The sequence below is a fragment of the Crinia signifera genome, chromosome 8, assembly GCF_055691185.1.
Source record: "Crinia signifera chromosome 8, ASM5569118v1, whole genome shotgun sequence".
Classification (NCBI taxonomy): domain Eukaryota; kingdom Metazoa; phylum Chordata; class Amphibia; order Anura; family Myobatrachidae; genus Crinia; species Crinia signifera.
The window spans coordinates 12,424,268-12,446,976 of NC_139224.1; the positions used below are offsets into that span (position 1 = coordinate 12,424,268).

Consider the following 22,709-nt stretch of genomic DNA (forward strand, 5'->3'; position numbering starts at 1 on the left):
GCAAGAAATGGATCAAGGAGGTCAAGAATGTGACTATCACAGCCAACGGGTAGGTCAAGAGATGGACAATCACAGCCAACAGGGAGGAAAAGAAATGGACTATCACAGCCAACAGAGAGGCCCAGAGCTGAACCACTACAGCCATTGGGGACATAGAAAATTAGAGGTTAGCAGTATATAATATATATATATATATAGAGCTGGACTTTAGTAGTCATTGGAAACCTAGCAAATCCAGTGGTTGCAAGAGCAGAGGTAAGTGCTCATTTGTACATTAATGCCGTGCATCTAATTCTAACTTAAAAGAGAAAAGTAACTATCCACTAAATGGAGTTGGCGTAGCCTTTAATCCCCTATACCAGTTATAGTAACTCAGCTTTCAGCATTTGTCTGGAGCGTTCCAAGTCCACATTACCCAGAGACAAATTGCTCTGCCTGTAGCTCAGCAGTTCTGATATTTACTTAGGAACCCCAGAGAGCGGCTGTATAATACACAGGGCAGGAATTGCATTACAGTCTCCTCCACGCTCCGGTTATTTTCTGGACTCATAAAAGTGGAAAATCCAGCGACATCCACTATTTGCATATAATTTAATAATTCTGAATATTAGTTTTAAAATCGTTTCTTCTGGCCCCGAAAATAACAAAAATGCCTGAAAATGTCAGCTATTTGCTTGCAGATCCTTGGGGGGGGGGGGGGGGGGGTAACGTAAATTGGCTTTATCATACACATATGGTCCTGTTGTTCTCATGTTACAGCTCAGTCCCCTCTTTCCTCTGGAATAGAGCAGACTCAATACTCTGTCTGCACAGACCTCTAAGAGGAGTCGCCTGTGAGGAGGAGAATTTTTGGGCTGCTTGGAGGTTAGTAAAGACTCACATGACTTGTAGTAGGGAAATACTGTATATACTGTGGCTGGAGGATACCAGGTATAGGGTACTTGTCTGTATCCCATCACATTGTATCACTACCAGAGGAGGGTCGCAGGGTGGAGAACTGACAATGGCAGTTATATAACTGTATTATTTAGTTACTTAATATTGGCATTAAAATGTATTTTTGTGGCATGCAGAATATTCCTCATGCACGTCTGCGAACATCAGGGAGGTATAGTACATGTTTTTCATGCCGTATTAATATATGAGGAGACTTATGAAGATGGAATATCATGTACAGTGACTATTACATAGACTTCTGATTATTCTATACTATAGATGCTGCTAGGAAACTGTTCTGTGGTGGGTCTCCGTCCTGCAGTCACTGGTCGCTGGTGCTGGGGGTGGTTGGTTGGGGTGTTTGTGGTAATGGGGATGTTCACTTGTGGCTGGGGATGTTACTCTGGTGGCTGGGGTTGTTACTCTGGTGGCTGGGGATGTTACTCTGGTGGCTGGGGTGTTACGCTGGTGGCTGGTGATGTTACACTGGTGGCTGGAGGTGTTTGTGGTAATGGTGATGTTCACTTGTGGCTTGGGATGTTACTCTGGTGACGGCGGATGTTACACTGGTGGCTGGAGATGTTACACTGGTGGCTGGGGGTGTTATACTGGTGGCTGGAGATGTTACTCTGGTGGCTAAGGGTGTTACTCTGGTGTATAGGGATGTTACACTGGTGGCTGGGTGTGTTACACTGGTGGCTGGGTGTGTTACACTGGTGGCTGGGGGTGTTGCACTGGTGGCTGGGGATGTTACACTGGTGCCTGGGGATGTTACACTGGTGGCTGGGGATGTTACACTGGTGGTTGGGGTGTTACACTGGTGGCTGGGGATGTTACAATGGTGGCTGGGGATGTTACACTGGTGGCTTGGGATGTTACACTGGTGACTGGGGATGTTACACTGGTGGCTGGGGATGTTACACTGGTGGCTGGGGATGTTACACTGGTGGTTGGAGATGTTATCCTGTTGGCTGGGGATGTTACATGGGTGACTGGGGATGTTACTCTGGTGGTTGGGGATGTTACTCTGGTGGCTGGGGATGTTACTCTGGTGGATGGGGATGTTACACTGGGGGCTGGGGATGTTACACTGGTGGCTGGGGATGTTACACTGGTGGCTGGGGATGTTACACTGGTGGCTGGGAATGTTACTCTGGTGGCTGGGGGTGTTACTCTGGTAGCTGGGGATGTTACACGGTTGGCTGGGGATGTTACAATGGTGACTGGGGATGTTGCACTGGTGGCTGGGGATGTTACAATGGTGGCTGGGGGTGTTACACTGGTGGCTGGGATGTTAATTTGGTGGCTGGGGATGTTACACCGGTGGCTGGGGGTGTTACACCGGTGGCTGGGGGTGTTACACCGGTGGCTGGGAGTGTTACACCGAAGGCTGGGGGTTTTACACTGGTGGCTGGGAATGTTACACTGCTGGCTGGGAATGTTACACTGCTGGCTGGGAATGTTACTCTGGTGGCTGGGGGTGTTACACTGGTGGCTGGGAATGTTACTCTGGTGGCTGGGGGTGTTACTCTGGTGGCTGGAGGTGTTACACTGGTGGCTGGAGGTGTTACACTGGTGGCTGGGGATGTTACTCTGTTGGCTGGGAGGTGTTACTCTGGTGGCTGGGGATGTTACGCTGGTGGCTGGGGATGTTACAATGGTGGCTGGGGGTGTTACACTGGTGGCTGGGATGTTACTCTGGTGGCTGGGGATGTTACACTGGTGGCTGGGAATGTTACACTGGTGGCTGGGGGTGTTACACTGGTGGCTGGGGGTGTTACACTGGTGGCTGGGGATGTTACACTGGTGGCTGGGGATGTTACACTGGTGGCTGGGAATGTTACACTGGTGACTGGGGATGTTACACTGGTGGCTGGGGGTGTTACACTGGTGGCTGGGAATGTTACACTGGTGGCTGGGGATGTTACATGGGTGGCTGGGGGTGTTACATGGGTGGCTGGGGTTTTACACTGGTGGCTGAGGATGTTACTCTGGTGGCTGGGGGTGTTACACTGGTGGCTGTGGATGTTACACTGGTGGCTGGGGGTGTTACACTGGTAGCCGGGGGTGTTACACTGGTGGCCGGAGGTGGTACACTGGTGGCTGGGAATGTTACACTGGTGGCTGGGAATGTTACATTGCTGGCTGGGAATGTTACTCTGGTGGCTGGGGGTGTTACACTGGTGGCTGGGGATGTTACACTGGTGGCTGGGGATGTTACACTGGTGGCTGGGGATGTTACTCTGGTGGCTGGGGATGTTACTCTGGTGGCTGGGGGTGTTACTCTGGTGGCTGGAGGTGTTACACTGGTGGCTGGAGATGTTACACTGGTGGCTGGGGATGTTACTCTGTTGACTGGGAGGTGTTACTCTGGTGGCTGGGGATGTTACGCTGGTGGCTGGGGATGTTACAATGGTGGCTGGGGGTGTTACACTGGTGGCTGGGGGTGTTACACTGGTGGCTGGGGATGTTACACTGGTGGCTGGGGATGTTACACTGGTGGCTGGGGATGTTACACTGGTGGCTGGGAATGTTACACTGGTGGCTGGGGGTGTTACACTGGTGGCTGGGAATGTTACACTGGTGGCTGGGGGTGTTACACTGGTGGCCGGAGGTGGTACACTGGTGGCTGGGAATGTTACACTGGTGGCTGGGAATGTTACATTGCTGGCTGGGAATGTTACTCTGGTGGCTGGGGGTGTTACACTGGTGGCTGGGGATGTTACACTGGTGGCTGGGGATGTTACACTCGTGGCTGGGGATGTTACTCTGGTGGCTGGGGATGTTACTCTGGTGGCTGGGGGTGTTACTCTGGTGGCTGGAGGTGTTACACTGGTGGCTGGAGATGTTACACTGGTGGCTGGGGATGTTACTCTGTTGACTGGGAGGTGTTACTCTGGTGACTGGGGATGTTACACTGGTGGCTGGGAATGTTACACTGGTGGCTGGGGATGTTACACTGGTGGCTGGGGGTGTTACACTGGTGGCCGGAGGTGGTACACTGGTGGCTGGGAATGTTACACTGGTGGCTGGGAATGTTACATTGCTGGCTGGGAATGTTACTCTGGCGGCTGGGGGTGTTACACTGGTGGCTGGGGATGTTACACTGGTGGCTGGGGATGTTACACTGGTGGCTGGGGATGTTACTCTGGTGGCTGGGGATGTTACTCTGGTGGCTGGGGGTGTTACTCTGGTGGCTGGAGGTGTTACATTGGTGGCTGGAGATGTTACACTGGTGGCTGGGGATGTTACTCTGTTGACTGGGAGGTGTTACTCTGGTGGCTGGGGATGTTACGCTGGTGGCTGGGGATGTTACAATGGTGGCTGGGGGTGTTACACTGGTGGCTGGGGGTGTTACACTGGTGGCTGGGGATGTTACACTGGTGGCTGGGGATGTTACACTGGTGGCTGGGGTGTTATACTGGTGGCTGGGAATGTTACACTGGTGGCTGGGGATGTTACACTGGTGGCTGGGGATGTTACACGGGTGGCTGGGGTTTTACACTGGTGGCTGAGGATGTTACTCTGGTGGCTGGGGGTGTTACACTGGTGGCTGGGGATGTTACACTGGTGGCAGGGGGTGTAACACTGGTGGCTGGGGGTGTTACACTGGTGGCTGGGGGTGTTACACTGGTGGCTGTGGATGTTACACTGGTGCCTGGGGATGTTACACTGGTGCCTGGGGGTGTTAAACTGGTGGCTGGAGATGTTACACTGGTGGCTGGGAGTGTTGCACTGGTGGCTGGAGATGTTACACTGGTGGCTGGGGGTGTTACACTGGTAGCTGGGGGTGTTACACTGGTGGCTGGAGGTGTTACACTGGTGGCTGGGAATGTTACACTGGTGGCTGGGGTGTTACACTGGTGGCTGGGGGTGTTACACTGGTGGCTGGGAATGTTACTCTGGTGGCTGGGGGTGTTACACTGGTGGCTGGGGATGTTACACTGGTGGCTGGGGGTGTTACACTGGTGGCTGGGATGTTACTCTGGTGGCTGGGAATGTTACACTGGTGGCTGGGGATGTTACAGGGGTGGCTGGGGTGTTACACGGGTGGCTGGGGTGTTACACGGGTGGCTGGGGTGTTACACGGGTGGCTGGGGATGTTACTCTGGTGGCTGGGGGTGTTACTCTGGTGGCTGGAGGTGTTACACTGGTGGCTGGAGATGTTACACTGGTGGCTGGGGATGTTACTCTGTTGACTGGGAGGTGTTACTCTGGTGGCTGGGGATGTTACACTGGTGGCTGGGGATGTTACAATGGTGGCTGGGGGTGTTACACTGGTGGCTGGGATGTTACTCTGGTGGCTGGGGATGTTACACTGGTGGCTGGGAATGTTACACTGGTGGCTGGGGGTGTTACACTGGTGGCTGGGGGTGTTACACTGGTGGCTGGGGGTGTTACACTGGTGGCTGGGATGTTACACTGGTGGCTGGGGATGTTACACTGGTGGCTGGGAATGTTACACTGGTGGCTGGTGATGTTACACTGGTGGCTGGGGGTGTTACACTGGTGGCTGGGAATGTTACACTGGTGGCTGGGGATGTTACACTGGTGGCTGGGGATGTTACACGGGTGGCTGGGGGTGTTACACGGGTGGCTGGGGTTTTACACTGGTGGCTGAGGATGTTACTCTGGTGGCTGGGGGTGTTACACTGGTGGCTGGGGATGTTACACTGGTGGCAGGGGGTGTAACACTGGTGGCTGGGGGTGTAACACTGGTGGCTGGGGGTGTTACACTGGTGGCTGGGGGTGTTACACTGGTGGCTGGGGGTGTTACACTGGTGGCTGGGGGTGTTACACTGGTGGCTGTGGATGTTACACTGGTGCCTGGGGATGTTACACTGGTGCCTTGGGGTGTTACACTGGTGGCTGGGGATGTTACACTGGTGGCTGGAGATGTTACACTGGTGGCTGGGAGTGTTACACTGGTGGCTGGAGATGTTACACTGGTGGCTGGGGGTGTTACACTGGTAGCTGGGGGTGTTACACTGATGGCTGGGAATGTTACACTGGTGGCTGGGGTGTTACACTGGTGGCTGGGGTGTTACACTGGTGGCTGGGGGTGTTACACTGGTGGCTGGGAATGTTACTCTGGTGGCTGGGGGTGTTACACTGGTGGCTGGGGATGTTACACTGGTGGCTGGGGGTGTTACACTGGTGGCTGGGATGTTACTCTGGTGGCTAAGAATGTTACACTGGTGGCTGGGGATGTTACAGGGGTGGCTGGGGTGTTACACTGGTGGCTGAGGATGCTACACTGGTGGCTGGGGGTGTTACACTGGTGGTTGGGGATGTTACACTGGTGGCTGGGGTGTTACACTGGTGGCTGGGGATGTAACACTGGTGGCTGGGATGTTACTCTGGTGGCTGGGAATGTTACACTGGTGGCTGGGGATGTTACAGGGGTGGCTGGGGTGTTACACTGGTGGCTGAGGATGTTACACTGGTGGCTGGGATGTTACTCTGGTGGCTGGGAATGTTACACTGGTGGCTGGGGATGTTACAGGGGTGGCTGGGGTGTTACACTGGTGGCTGAGGATGTTACACTGGTGGCTGGGGGTGTTACACTGGTGGTTGGGGATGTTACACTGGTGGCTGGGGATGTTACACTGGTGGCTGGGGATGTTACACTGGTGGCTGGGGATGTTACACTGGTGGCTGGGGGTGTTACACTGGTGACTGGGGATGTTACACTGGTGGCTGGGGATGTTACACTGGTGTCTGGGGATGTTACACTGGTGTCTGGGGATGTTACACTGGTGGCTGGGAGTGTTACACTGGTGGCTGGGGGGTGTTACACTGGTGGCTGGGGGTGTTACACTGGTGGCTGGGAATGTTACTCTGGTGGCTGGGGGTGTTACACTGGTGGCTGGGGATGTTACACTAGTGGCTGGGGGTGTTACACTGGTGGCTGGGATGTTACTCTGGTAGCTGGGAATGTTACACTGGTGGCTGGGGATGTTACAGGGGTGGCTGGGGTGTTACACTGGTGGCTGAGGATGTTACACTGGTGGCTGGGGGTGTTACACTGGTGGTTGGGGGTGTTACACTGGTGGTTGGGGTGTTACACTGGTGGCTGGGGATGTTACACTGGTGGCTGGGGATGTTACACTGGTGGCTGGGATGTTACTCTGGTGGCTGGGATGTTACTCTGGTGGCTGGGAATGTTACACTGGTGGCTGGGGATGTTACAGGGGTGGCTGGGGTGTTACACTGGTGGCTGGGATGTTACTCTGGTGGCTGCGAATGTTACACTGGTGGCTGAGGATGTTACACTGGTGGCTGGGGTGTTACACTGGTGGCTGTGGATGTTATACTGGTGGCCGGGGATGTTACACTGGTGGCCGGGGATGTTACACTGGTGGCTGGGGGTGTTACACTGGTGGCTGGGGATGTTACACTGGTGGCTGGGGGTGTTACACTGGTGTCTGGGGATGTTACACTGGTGGCTGGGGATGTTACACTGGTGGCTGGGGATGTTACACTGGTGGCTAGGGGTTTTACACTGGTGTCTGGGAATGTTACACTGGTGTCTGGGAATGTTACACTGGTGTCTGGGAATGTTACACTGGTGGCTGGGGATATTACACTGGTGGCTGGGGATATTACACTGGTGGCTGGGGTGTTACACTGGTGTCTGGGTATGTTACACTGGTGGCTGGAACGCTAGATACTGAGAGATTCTTATATTATACCATATGTATGTATAGGGTGCAGCAGGGGAGCGGCAGTAAGGCATTTGTATGTGGGGAACGTGTTCTCTGGGAGATGTGGGCATGTTGGTAGAATTGGGGGCTATACATAGTTGAGCGTGTGCAGAGATCTTACACCAAGGATAGGTCTGGTCTGCGCTGATAGCTACTTATCCAAGCGAATGGAGGGAGACATATTGGCTGCAGAGATGCCGCTGTCTCTGAATACGCACATAGATCCACATTTATCTCTGAGCACGCAATGCCACCACGTCTGTGGATGACTCTGAATCAGCCACATAGACAGTGCCTAGGGTGGACCATGCCGCCACTTCTAGGAGCCAGCAGGCTCGGAGAAGAAGCGACACTGCCCATGCGTCTGTTGTCCCTAATACCACCAGTGGCGTAGCTACATATATGGCAGACCCCGAGGAGGCTTGGGAGAGAGGCATCAGCGGGTCTGTAGTGGGCGCTGCTGGCTGAACCGACAGATGACCCAGGCAGCAGTGAGCTGTGAGCTGGTCCTGTCCTGTACATATCTAATGAGCGGGGGCCCGGTGCAGTGCATATTGGATGAGCGGGTCCCCACCCTGTGCATATGTAATAAAGCGGGTCCCGTTCATTACATATGCATGGGGCGGGGACACGCTCATTAGATATGCACAGAGCGGGACCAGCTCAGCGCTCACTGTTGCCTGGGTTGCCTGTCAGATCAGCCGGAATCTTTTTGGGCAGGGGGTAGAAAAATTTCTAGCTACGCCATTGAATACTACGTTGAGTTGCTTAGGTATAGTCATCTGTAGATGCACATCTACAGTGTGTAGGATCTACGCTTACAGTATAGAGCCCAAGCAGAGCACTTTCTGGAACCTGCAGAGCACTTTCTGGAACCTGCAGAGCACGTAAGAGTGGCATCACACATATGTCTGCCCATAGCTGGTTAGTATAGGTAGGACAGGAGGGCGGAGCTCTAACATAGGCTAGGTCAGTGGTTCCCAAACTTTTTTCGATCATGGCACCCTTGAGTATCAGAATTGTTTTCACTGTTTATTGCACATTTTTCTGTAACGGTTACCGAAAGATTGTCTCATACCAGCCATTATTTTTGTTTCCCCGCAGGCACCTCCCATTTCCATCCATCGATAATTTCACAGATGCTTGTGTCTGACTATGGCCCCTGACATGCTGGGATTTCCAATCTATTTCGTCCTTCTTCTGTCCTACACAAAACCGTCCTTCTCTCAGACCGACTGCTCAGGTGTTGTGTGCGAGCCGACGGTGAACTGCATTGAAGAGGTGCTAGAGGAGGGCTCCTGCTGCCCGGTCTGTGCCCAGGTCGGATGTACCTGCGAAGGGTACCAGTACTACGACTGCGTGAATGTTGGGTTTAAAGATGGGAAAGTTCCCGAAGGCGATTCCTACTTTGTTGACTTCGGAAGCACAGAATGCTCCTGTGCCACCGGGGGTGGAAGGATCAGCTGCCACTTTATCCCTTGTCCCGAATTGCCACCCAACTGCATTGACGTAATCCAGCCCACGGATGGCTGCATCCAATGCGGGAGGATTGGCTGCCTCCATGGGAGTGAAAAGTACGAAGCGGGCCACACCTTCCACATGTCACAATGCAAGTTTTGTCACTGCCCCAATACCGGGGGTGACTTAATGTGCTACGCTGTGCCTCAATGCGACACAGATGCCAACAGTACCACTCACCTTATGGACACGACCGAGAGTGACCCAGAGAGACAATATGACTATCCGTACAGCCACGAGCAAGACCCCGTGGACTCCACAAGCCATGAAGTTTATGAAAAGAATAACAATTACAAAAGGAATGCCATGCAAGACCATTCCATGTTGGATTACAATGATAAGGTAGACGACAACTCTTTGCTTACAACCATGTACCCAACCAAGGTGGTACAATTGACAAATTCCGATTCTACAACTCCCTTTACCTCCCAGTCACCAACACTCGGGGTATCTACAGATAATCCCTACATTACCAGGAGCACAAGTACTGCGTCGTTGACCACATCCAAGAATGGTAGTGCCGATGACCCCATGGAGACCACAACACAGTCAACTCAACAAGGTCTAGTTGAGCAGAACAGTTCAACTCCACCAACCACGCCAAAGCCAACTGAGCCAAGCAAGACCTCGACTATGACAAAGGGCCCTGAGAAAAGCAAGTCTCTCAAATTAGGTCTTCCAGTAGTTAACGCTGAGTACACGTTTCCACCAGTCCCTAGAGTTGGTCTACCAAAAGAGGCGCAAAAGGAAGCAAATACTGTCTCCCAAGCAATCAAGGTGACGACAGCAGCTGGTCATCTCAGCCCGAGTCCCTCCACGGAACCTCAAGTTCTGTTCCCCGTTCTGCTGGTTGAGGGCGGAGTTCCACTGAACAGTCTAAATCATTCAAAGTCACCCGATGGTAAGCGAAAGATTTATTTTGGGCTTGCTAGAATAGTTCTATAAATTGCAGAATTTCTCATCGCAACTTTCTGGCTGTTGGAGAAGGGCAAGTTCCAGCATGCCCTAGCAGATCAAATTTAGGTAGCTCAATCAGGTTGGATGATACCCTTACTCTATGTACTGTATGTTTGTCGGTTTGTACCTCTCTTCTTGTGATGTTATGTATGATCGCACTAATGCCTAGCCATGTCAGCCCTGAGATTGATACCAGTACAGTACGTAGTCATAACAGTAAATTCTTGGGCTTTAGGGCAATGTTGTGTTATGTCAATCTTAAAAAAACAGTGACAGATCTCAATCTCGGGCAAACATTCAGGCAACTTGTTCCTGTGTAATTAGTGTGGAAGCTGTTCTCAGCCAGATCTATCACAATGGGCATTATCTGTCTATGTAGATAAGCATTTCTCCTGGGTGTAGAAGTGTCTGTGCTGGTCGGATGATGGTATCTGTGGGAACGGGGAGGAAAAGGGGCCGCTGGAATGTCAGCTCATTTCCACAAACAAACTGTCGGAAGACTTTTTGTCTCTATTCTCTGCACATTACTGTTTCTTATGTCTGAAAAATAACGTCTGTCCGGCTGAGAGACCTGTCCATAGAAACATTTTAAAAAGTCATAATTTTACAATATTGTCATCCATGGACTAACTAGGCTCCTATCCATACGGTAACCAGGCTCCTATCCATACAGTCACCAGGCTCCTATCCATACAGTAACTAGGCTCCTATCTATACAGTAACCAGGCTGCTATCCATACAGTAACTAGGCTCCTATCCATACAGTCACTAGGCTCCTATCCATACGGTAACCAGGCTCCTATCCATACAGTCACTAGTCTCCTATCCATACAGTAACCAGGCTCCTATCCATACAGTCACTAGGCTCCTATCCATACAGTAACTAGGCTCCTATCCATACGGTAACCAGGCTCCTATCCATACAGTAACTAGTCTCCTATCCATACAGTCACCAGGCTCCTATCCATACAGTCACCAGGCTCCTATCCATACAGTCACTAGGCTTCTATCCATACAGTCACCATGCTCCTATCCATACAGTCACCAGGCTCCTATCCATACAGTCACTAGGCTCCTATCCATACAGTCACTAGGCTCCTATCCATACAGTCACCAGGCTCCTATCCATACAGTCACCAGGCTCCTATCCATGGAGTAACTAGGCCCCTATCCAAACAGTAACTAGGCTCCTATCCATACAGTCACTAGGCTCCTATCCATACAGTCACCAGGCTCCTATCCATACAGTCACCAGGCTCCTATCCATGGAGTAACTATGCCCCTATCCATACAGTCACTAGGCTTCTATCCATACAGTCACCAGGCTCCTATCTATACAGTCACTAGGCTCCTATCCATATAATTACTAGGCTCCTATCCATACAGTCACCAGGCTCCTATCCATACAGTAACCAGGCTCCTATCCATACTGTAACCAGGCTCCTATCCATACAGTAACCAGGCTCCTATCCATACAGTCACCAGGCTCCTATCCATACAGTAACCAGGCTCCTATCCATACAGTAACCAGGCTCCTATCCATACAGTCACTAGTCTCCTATCCATACAGTAACTAGGCTCCTATCCATACAGTAACCAGGCTCCTATCCATACAGTAACCAGGCTCCTATCCATACAGTCACTAGGCTCCTATCCATACAGTAACCAGGCTCCTATCCATACAGTCACTAGGCTCCTATCCATACAGTAACCAGGCTACTATCCATGGAGTAACTAGTCTCCTATCCATACAGTCACCAGGCTCCTATCCATACAGTAACCAGGCTCCTATCCATACAGTAACCAGGCTCCTATCCATACAGTCACTAGGCTCCTATCCATACAGTAACTAGTCTCCTATCCATACAGTCACTAGGCTCCTATCCATACAGTAACCAGGCTCCTATCCATACAGTAACCAGGCTCCTATCCATACAGTCACTAGGCTCCTATCCATACAGTCACTAGGCTCATATCCATACAGTAACCAGGCATATATCCATACAGTAACCAGGCCCCTATCCATACAGTCACCAGGCTCCTATCCATACAGTAACCAGGCTCCTATCTATACAGTAACCAGTCTCCTATCCATGGAGTAACTAGTCTCCTATCCATACAGTCACCAGGCTCCTATCCATACAGTCACTAGGCTCCTATCCATACATTAACCAGGCTCCTATCCATACAGTAACTAGGCTCCTATCCATACAGTCACCAGGCTCCTATCCATGGAGTAACTATGCCCCTATCCATACAGTCACTAGGCTTCTATCCATACAGTCACCAGGCTCCTATCTATACAGTCACTAGGCTCCTATCCATATAATTACTAGGCTCCTATCCATACAGTCACCAGGCTCCTATCCATACAGTAACCAGGCTCCTATCCATACTGTAACCAGGCTCCTATCCATAGAGTAACCAGGCTCCTATCCATACAGTCACCAGGCTCCTATCCATACAGTAACCAGGCTCCTATCCATACAGTAACCAGGCTCCTATCCATACAGTCACTAGTCTCCTATCCATACAGTAACTAGGCTCCTATCCATACAGTAACCAGGCTCCTATCCATACAGTAACCAGGCTCCTATCCATACAGTCACTAGGCTCCTATCCATACAGTAACCAGGCTCCTATCCATACAGTCACTAGGCTCCTATCCATACAGTAACCAGGCTACTATCCATGGAGTAACTAGTCTCCTATCCATACAGTCACCAGGCTCCTATCCATACAGTAACCAGGCTCCTATCCATACAGTAACCAGGCTCCTATCCATACAGTCACTAGGCTCCTATCCATACAGTAACTAGTCTCCTATCCATACAGTCACTAGGCTCCTATCCATACAGTAACCAGGCTCCTATCCATACAGTAACCAGGCTCCTATCCATACAGTCACTAGGCTCCTATCCATACAGTCACTAGGCTCATATCCATACAGTAACCAGGCATATATCCATACAGTAACCAGGCCCCTATCCATACAGTCACCAGGCTCCTATCCATACAGTAACCAGGCTCCTATCTATACAGTAACCAGTCTCCTATCCATGGAGTAACTAGTCTCCTATCCATACAGTCACCAGGCTCCTATCCATACAGTCACTAGGCTCCTATCCATACATTAACCAGGCTCCTATCCATACAGTAACTAGGCTCCTATCCATACAGTCACTAGACTCCTATCTATACAGTCACTAGTCTCCTATCCATACAGTAACCAGGCTCATATCCATACAGTAACCAGGTTCCTATCCATACAGTAACTAGGCTCCTATCCATACAGTAACCAGGCTCCTATCCATACAGTCACTAGGCTCCTATCCATACAGTAACCAGGCTCCTATCCATACAGTAACTAGGCTCCTATCCATACAGTCACCAGGCTCCTATCCACACAGTCACTAGGCTCCTATCCATACAGTCACTAGGCTCCTATCCATACAGTCACTAGGCTCCTATCCATACAGTCACCAGGCTCCTATCCATACAGTAACCAGGCTCCTATCCATACAGTCACTAGGCTCCTATCCATACAGTAACTAGGCTCCTATCCATACAGTCACTAGGCTCCTATCCATACAGTCACTAGGCTCCTATCCATACAGTCACTAGGCTCCTATCCATACAGTCACCGGGCTCCTATCCATACATTAACCGGGCTCCTATCCATACAGTAACTAGGCTCCTATCCATACAGTCACTAGACTCCTATCCATACAGTCACTAGTCTCCTATCCATACAGTAACCAGGCTCCTATCCATACAGTCACTAGGCTCCTATCCATACAGTAACCAGGCATCTATCCATACAGTAACCAGGCCCCTATCCATACAGTCACCAGGCTCCTATCCATACAGTAACCAGGCTCCTATCTATACAGTAACCAGTCTCCTATCCATGGAGTAACTAGTCTCCTATCCATACAGTCACTAGGCTCCTATCCATACAGTCACTAGGCTCCTATCCATACATTAACCAGGCTCCTATCCATACAGTAACTAGGCTCCTATCCATACAGTCACTAGACTCCTATCCATACAGTCACTAGTCTCCTATCCATACAGTAACCAGGCTCCTATCCATACAGTCACTAGACTCCTATCCATACAGTCACTAGTCTCCTATCCATACAGTAACCAGGCTCCTATCCATACAGTCACTAGGCTCCTATCCATACAGTCACCAGGTTCCTATCCATACAGTAACCAGGCTCCTATCCATACAGTAACCAGGCTCCTATCCATACAGTCACTAGGCTCCTATCCATACAGTAACCAGGCTCCTATCCATACAGTAACCAGGCTCCTATCCATACAGTCACTAGGCTCCTATCCATACAGTCACTAGGCTCCTATCCATACAGTAACCAGGCTCCTATCCATACAGTAACCAGGCCCCTATCCATACAGTCACCAGGCTCCTATCCATACAGTAACCAGGCTCCTATCTATACAGTAACCAGTCTCCTATCCATGGAGTAACTAGTCTCCTATCCATACAGTCACCAGGCTCCTATCCATACAGTCACTAGGCTCCTATCCATACAGTAAACAAGCTCCTATCCATACAGTAACTAGGCTCCTATCCATACAGTCACTAGGCTCCTATCCATACAGTCACTAGGCTCCTATCCATGCATTAACCAGGCTCCTATCCATACAGTAACTAGGCTCCTATCCATACAGTCACTAGACTCCTATCCATACAGTCACTAGTCTCCTATCCATACAGTAACCAGGCTCCTATCCATACAGTCACTAGACTCCTATCCATACAGTCACTAGTCTCCTATCCATACAGTAACCAGGCTCCTATCCATACAGTCACTAGTCTCCTATCCATACAGTAACCAGGCTCCTATCCATACAGTCACTAGGCTCCTATCCATACAGTCACCAGGTTCCTATCCATACAGTAACTAGGCTCCTATCCATACAGTAACCAGGCTCCTATCCATACAGTCACTAGGCTCCTATCCATACAGTCACCAGGTTCCTATCCATACAGTAACTAGGCTCCTATCCATACAGTCACTAGGCTCCTATCCATACAGTCACTAGGCTCCTATCCATACAGTAACCAGGCTCCTATCCATACAGTCACTAGGCTCCTATCCATACAGTCACCGGGCTCCTATCCATACAGTCACTAGGCTCCTATCCATACAGTCACCGGGCTCCTATCCATACAGTCACCAGCAATGTTCCCTCTAATTTTACGAAGGCTGAGTGCGGCAAATGATTTTGGATGTGCAACTTTGGAAGGAAATTTAAATTTTTGTGCGTCACTTATATATAACTGGAACATGACATTCAGCATTTGTGTTAACTTGACTTCAAAATTATATTAAACATTTAAACATTCAAAACACAGCACACAATGTAGTTAATGGGTAGTTAATGGGTGAAACACACATTAATTGAGTCCACAACTGCAAAAAGGGAGCACTGCTGCTTTGTGCGCTATGTTGTAATGTCTGTGCGCACACTCGTCGAGTTGTGTGCGCGCACACAGCTTAGAGGGAACACTGGTCACCAGGCTCCTATCCATACAGTCACCAGGCTCCTACCCATGGAATAACTAGGCTCCTATCCATACAGTCACCAGGCTCCTATCCATACAGTAACCAGGCTCCTATCCATACAGTAACCAGGCTCCTATCCATACAGTCACTAGGCTCCTATCCACACAGTCACTAGGCTCCTATCCATACAGTCACCAGGCTCCTATCCATACAGTCACCAGGCTCCTATCCATACAGTAACTAGGCTCCTATCCATACAGTCACCAGGCTCCTATCCATACAGTCACTAGGCTCCTATCCACACAGTCACTAGGCTCCTATCCATACAGTAACCAGGCTCCTATCCACACAGTCACTAGGCTCCTATCCATACAGTAACCAGGCTCCTATCCATACAGTCACTAGGCTCCTATCCATACAGTTACCAGGCTCCTATCCATACAGTAACTAGGCTCCTATCCATACAGTCACTAGGCTCCTATCCATACAGTCACTAGGCTCCTATCCATACAGTAACCAGGCTCAGTTGCAAGGAGGGCAGGTAATGTTACAGGGGTGAAAAAACACTGGATGAGACCATTAACCAGATTTAAAGCCACATGATAGTACAGTCAGAGATCTTGGCTACATATATTTGCCAAATCTATGAATAAGTTCCAAAGCCATGCGTCAAGGCTTCTCTGAGTATTGGGGGTCCCTATTGCTATATCTAGCTGCAGGGTACAGTACCCCAATAAATCAGCATAAGCTCAGAGCAACAACTAAGGTGTTATAAGTGTTAAGAGACCAGAGCTATGTACAAAAGTGATGAATATAATTAAAATATTAAAGGAATAGTGTAAGTGGTGAGATTATTATGCTGATTTATTGGGGTGCCGCACTCTGCACCTAAATAGAGCAATAGGGACCCCCAATACACAGAAAAGCGTTATCGGACTGCTTGGGGGCTCATCCATGTAGTTGCAAATATATGAAACCAATATCTCTGAATCCTAAATCTGGTTACTGATGTCATTTGTTATTTCTTGCTCGGTATTACCCCTGCCTCTCACGCACCTGAGTGATATCACTAAGCTGATTAAGTGTCTGCCAGTATGTATTAAGTTTACGTGGGAGGGGGGGCAGGTACAGTTGATGAGAGGGGCATGCTGCAGAGAGTACAGCACAGAGAACACTAGCGGGTCTCTTCCATGTGGCAGTCTCGGGTTCACGTGACACCAACAACACTTTCTCCCACCCCTCGGATAATTGAGCAAATCCTTCATGAATGTTCCAAAACGTTTAGTGGAAACAGCGAATAATGACGGGATAATCATTTCCATCCGTAAATCATTATTCATTCGCTCCGCGACCAGTGTGACGTACGGATTGTCTCCTAACACAATATTGTGTGCACCGAGGAGACATCTGTCCTGGCGGCATGAGTCCGGTCCCCCACCACTCTCCACATTACTCCAGGTCCCTTCTGTCCATGTAATTCCCCGGCCGGGGGGCCCTGAGGTCAGGTCAATGGTCCGCGTCTTTCTGGTGGAAATCAAACGATGCGCAGTTACCACGCTTCGTCTGCATTGGTTCGTTTGTCGATCACATGACATAGATAATTATATACAGCATACCTTCAAGCGGGCCTAAAATATATATTTTTTTGAACATTAAGGGGCATAAAGTCCAGATTATGGGTTTATCAATAAACGTTGTCATATTATGAAATGTGTCATTTTGATAAATGATTATGTGCCACATATTTAGGGCCAGATGTATTAAGCTTCAAAAAACGGAAGTGGAGAGAGATAAAGTACTGGCTGGCCCGCTCCTAGCTGCCATTTTTTCAAACACAGTCGATAACATAGCAGCTAGGAGCTGATTGCGACTTTATCTCTCTCCCACCCATCACTTTTTGAAGCTTAGTACATCTGGCCCTTAGTATGCATCCCGTACATAGATGGCACGGCACCCCATGGGTGTGTGTGTGTGTGAGAGAGACAGACACAGAGGCCTGTGCCTGGAGATAGGTGAAGTGGAGAGAGATAAAGTACCAGCCATCCAGCTCTGAACTGTCATTTTTCAAACACATTCTGTAACATGGCAGTTAGGAGCTGCTCGGCTTGGTACTAAATCTCTCTTTAACTGGGAAATTTACTAAGATGGGAGTTCTACTTTATCTGGGATGTTGCTATGGGCAACCAGTCAGATCCTCTCTATTATCTTCTAGATGGTGCTAAATAAAGAAGTAGATTCGGATTGGTTTATCCACAGCATCGTCCAATGGGAAATAGGACTCACATCTTAGTAACTTTCCCCCCAATGCTTAGTAAATAGACATCTTTACCTCTCTCCAGTTTATCACTCTCCAACACATAGTACATAGACCCCACAGTCTGTTACGAGGCTGAAGTTGGCTTCTTATTCGAGCTCCAGCTTCTTATTCAGAACATTCAGTTGTGCAAGGGTTAATGAGTCTTGGGTCACAAATTTGACACCTGAAATCAACAGAGGGGTGTCATTTACATATGGGCCATTATTAGGCAAATTCCTTCTCAAATGGACGAAAGCATGTGCACTGCGGGTGGGGCAGATGTAACTTGTGCAGAGAGAATTAGATTTGGGTGGGGTTTTATTAAAAATAAAGTCAGTATTTACCCTGCACAGAAACAAAATAACTCAAATCTGATTCTCTTTGCACAAGTTACTTCTGCCCCACCTGCAGTGCAGCATGGTTTGTCCATTTGAGAAGGAATTTGCCTTTGCGAGTGAATTAGAATAAGGGTCATGACCCAAGTGTATTTTTGCCTGGCCAAACGCTGATTTGGGCATGAAATACACGGCCAAAGTGGGCACATAGACATCATAATGTCTCATTTTGAATAAGTAGCTGTAGTTTTCCAAGGGTTAACAAATTTGACACCTGAAATCAACAGAGAGGGGTCACTGACATACTGTATGACCCATTTGTATTTTGCCTGGCCCAACGCTGGTTTGGGCATGAAATACGCGGGTAAAGTGGGCACATTCACCATATTATAATTTACCATTATGAATAAGTACAGTAGACCGGGGGAATCCCAACGGCCAATAAGGAAGGGGGGGGGGGCAGGATAGTGGCAATGACAAGGGAATGCCTAGTGTTTCATGGGTGTTCCCATGCAAATGCGGTGGGGGCACAGTGTGCCGGGCCAGGTGGTTATTGGGCCAGGCAAAATGCACTTGGGTCATATGCTAGTGACACCCCTCTGTTGATTTCAGGTGTCAAATTTTGTGGCCGAAGATTTGTTAACCCTTGCACAACTGCAGCTACTTATTCAAAATTGTTAAATATGGTGCATGTGCCCACTTTGCCAGCGTTTTTCATGCCCAAATTAATTTTGTCTGTTGCTAACTGGGGCGTGTAAGAGAGGTGAGGCCCGTGTGCACCCTCCTCTATCAAGGCCCCTCCTCTCTGCCGGCAGCAGCATCGCGCTGTAGAGTCGGAGCACTAGAGGGCCCCCACACTGATGTACATGCGCAGATCTCCAGAAAAATTAAGCATCGGACAGTTTTCCATCGATTTCTGCAGCACTGGCCGCAGGACCCCGGAGAGGTAAGTATTAAAATAATGGGTGCAGCATATGCCGTGTGAGCCCCACTGGAATCTGGGACCTGTGTGCCCACATACATATACCCCCCTGTTTGCTAATATTCTGCCGCACCACAGCACAGACCCCAGGGCACAGCTACCCTCGGGTATTACACGTCTAGGCTATGGGTGTGGTATAGGGTTCCCGACAGTCATTAGCCCGATGTCGGGATCCCGGTTGGGCGGACTCAGACAGCATGGCGAGCACAACAAAGCCCCTTGCGGGCTTGCCACACTGTGGGCATGGTGGCTTGCTGCGCTCGACACTTTTCTATTCTCCCTCGAGGGAGAATAGCCGGTGGCCGTCGGGAACCCGTCTGTCAGTGTTTTCACAGTCGGGATCCCGATGTCTGGTAAATGACTGTTGGGATTCCGACTGCATACCTCCCAACTTTCTTCTTGCCGGACTCGGGACGCTGCTGATGCGCGGCGAAGGCGTGCTGGAAATTTCGGGGATGTGGCCTAATTTAGGGGGCCTATACTCGCGACTCTCCCGCAAGGCCACGCCCCCCTATCTTGCCGCTATGGGGGCATGGCCCAGAGGCTGTATGAGCCTCTAGCCATGCCCCCAGCCCTCTGGCAGCGGGAATAGACGCTGTGCGCATGCGCACAGCGTTTATTCACCCCTGCTTAGCAGCCGACAGGGGGGACTCCCAACAGCCCCCTCTCACCGTGGGACACTGCCGCCCGCGGGTGGGACAGCGGGACAGGCCCTGATAATCGGGACTGTCCCGCAAAAATAGGGACTGTTGGGAGGTATGCGACTGTAGAGGTATCCCCAGGTCATGTCACTGTAGCAGAAGTGAGAGGAGCTGACTGGCTGTCGTTCCCCGGCCTGTACGGTGGTGCAGGGAGTGTGCGAGGTGTCTGAGTACCTGCCTCTTACATCACTCCCAGTCACAGCCAAATCCATCCTCTAATAGAAATCACAGACTTTATTTTCCTCTTCTTCTGACTCATTCTTTCCCAGCTTGTAGTCTTATTGCTCACATCTAAGTGCCTATCTTGGCACGGCTACAGTATATGTGTATTCCAGCCGATGTGCCAGGTTTACATATTAAACAGGTCACGGTGGATTCCGCAAAGTAATAAGTGAGGCTATATCCAGCGATATTTCAGTAAATCACATTTATTCCCAGTATTTTTATGATGCAAGTCGCTCGATGGCGCAGTTATAAGTGTCTTATGCTGAACCGTACCGAGAGCAGGACAACGTCTCACTCAGCATGGTTAGTACGGCATGTAAATGGGCAAAACCATGTGCACTGCAGGTGGGGCAGATGTAACACGTGCAGAGACAGTTAGATTTGGGTGGTGTGTGTTCCAACTTCATTCTGAGTGTAAAAATAAAGCTGTCTGATATCTGTGGGCTACACGCAAAAGCAGCCAGTATTTGCACAGCACAGAAACAATATAAATGCATGGCAACATGGTTTGTACCAAACATAAAGTTACTTGCTTTACAAAATCTGGGGGGAATCTATGGTTTAGCTCTCATTAGTTGTGGGCTCTCTCTGCACATGTTACATCTGCCCCATCTGCAGTGCAGCATGTTTTGTCCATTTGCTAAAAAAGCAGCTTTGCGATCACCATCAGGTCTGAATAACCCCCTAACTAAGGGTTAGATTCATTATAGCGGCGCTAAACGTGCCGCTATAACACTTCCTGCTTGGCCTCATTAGCGAGGCGAAGCAGGAGGAGAGACCGACAAGATGTATTAACATCTTGCCCCCCGAAGCGGGGGGGAGCGCTAACTCCCCCCTCCGGCGATGTCCCTCCTGGAGGCAGCGCATCAGCTAATACTGATGCGCCGTCTCCTTGCCCCCCGGCCGGCTGGACTGCGCATGCGCGAGATCTCGCTACTCACGCGAGATCCCAGCGCAGCTCAGAGCCAGCAGCAGGGACATGGCTGTCCCTGCTGTTAGGTATAGGGCATCGCCGCCTGCAGCTGGCGAAGTCGACAGCTGCAGGCGGCGGAACGGTCAGCGATGCTGAGCGTTCATAAATTAGGCAGGAGGCAGGCGCGCAATATGAAATATCGTAGCTGCGCTATGCCTCCTGGCGAGGAGGCATCAGCATTAGAAGATTCTGGATGCAGGATGTGGTCTGAATCTGGGGTTAGGGTTAGTAACTAGGGAGAGGGATCGGGGTCTGCTGATTAGACTCTGGCCCATTGGAGAGTGTGTACCCCCGATATGTCTGTAAGACGTGTGAACCCCCGATATGTCTGTACGACGTGTGTACCCCTATATGTCTGTACAACGTGTGTACCCCTATATGTCTGTACAACGTGTGAACCCCCGATATGTCTGTATGACATGTGTACCCCCGATATGTCTGCATGACGTGTGTACCCCCAATATGTCTGCATGACGTGTGTACCCCAGATATGTCTGCATGACGTGTGTACCCCTGATATGTCTGTACGACGTGTGTACCCCTATATGTCTGTATGACATGTGTACCCCCGATATGTCTGTACGACGTGTGTACCCCGGATATGTCTGTACGACGTGTGTACCCCTATATGTCTGTATGACATGTGTACCCCCGATATGTCTGTACGACGTGTGTACCCCCGATATGTCTGTACAACGTGTGTACCCCAGATATGTCTGTATGATGTGTGTACCCCCGATATGTCTGTACGACGTGTATACCCCGATATGTCTGTATGACGTGTGAACCCCCGATATGTCTGTACGACGTGTGTACCCCGATATGTCTGTATGACGTGTGTACCCCCGATATGTCTGTATGATGTGTGTACCCCAGATATGTCTGTATGATGTGTGTACCCCCGATATGTCTGTATGACGTGTGTACCCCCGATATGTCTGTATGACGTGTATACCCCCGATATGTCTGTATGACGTGTGTACCCCCGATATGTCTGTACGACGTGTGTACCCCGATATGTCTGTATGACGTCTGTACCCACGATATGTCTGTACAACGTGTGTACCCCAGATATGTCTGTATGATGTGTGTACCCCCGATATGTCTGTATGACGTGTGTACCCCCGATATGTCTGTACGACGTGTGTACCCCCAATATGTCTGTACGACGTGTGTACCCCCGATATGTCTGTATGACGTGTGTACCCCCAATATGTCTGTATGACGTGTGAACCCCCGATATGTCTGCATGACGTGTGTACCCCGATATGTCTGTATGATGTGTGTACCCCTGATATGTCTGTATGACGTGTGTACCCCCGATATGTCTGCATGACGTGTGTACCCCTATATGTCTGTATGACATGTGTACCCCCGATATGTCTGTACAACGTGTGTACCCCCGATATGTCTGTATGATGTGTGTACCCCCGATATGTCTGTATGACGTGTGTACCCCGGATATGTCTGTACAACGTGTATACCCCGATATGTCTGTATGATGCGTGTACCCCCGATATGTCTGTACGACGTGTGTACCCC

At 50.0% G+C, this 22,709-nt stretch overlaps 1 protein-coding gene across 1 annotated transcript in view; it reads left to right on the forward strand.

Annotated features, from left to right (window-relative positions):
- Nucleotides 1-772: 772 nt before the first annotated feature.
- The window catches only part of FBLN2 (fibulin 2), a 52,139-nt gene continuing 30,202 nt past the window's right edge, over nucleotides 773-22,709 (forward strand). The window contains exons 1-2 of the mRNA XM_083155765.1: nucleotides 773-864; nucleotides 8,748-10,062. Coding sequence (XP_083011891.1) covers nucleotides 8,799-10,062 — 1,264 coding nt within the window. The 5' untranslated portion in view covers nucleotides 773-864; nucleotides 8,748-8,798. The remainder of the gene's footprint in view (nucleotides 865-8,747; nucleotides 10,063-22,709) is intronic.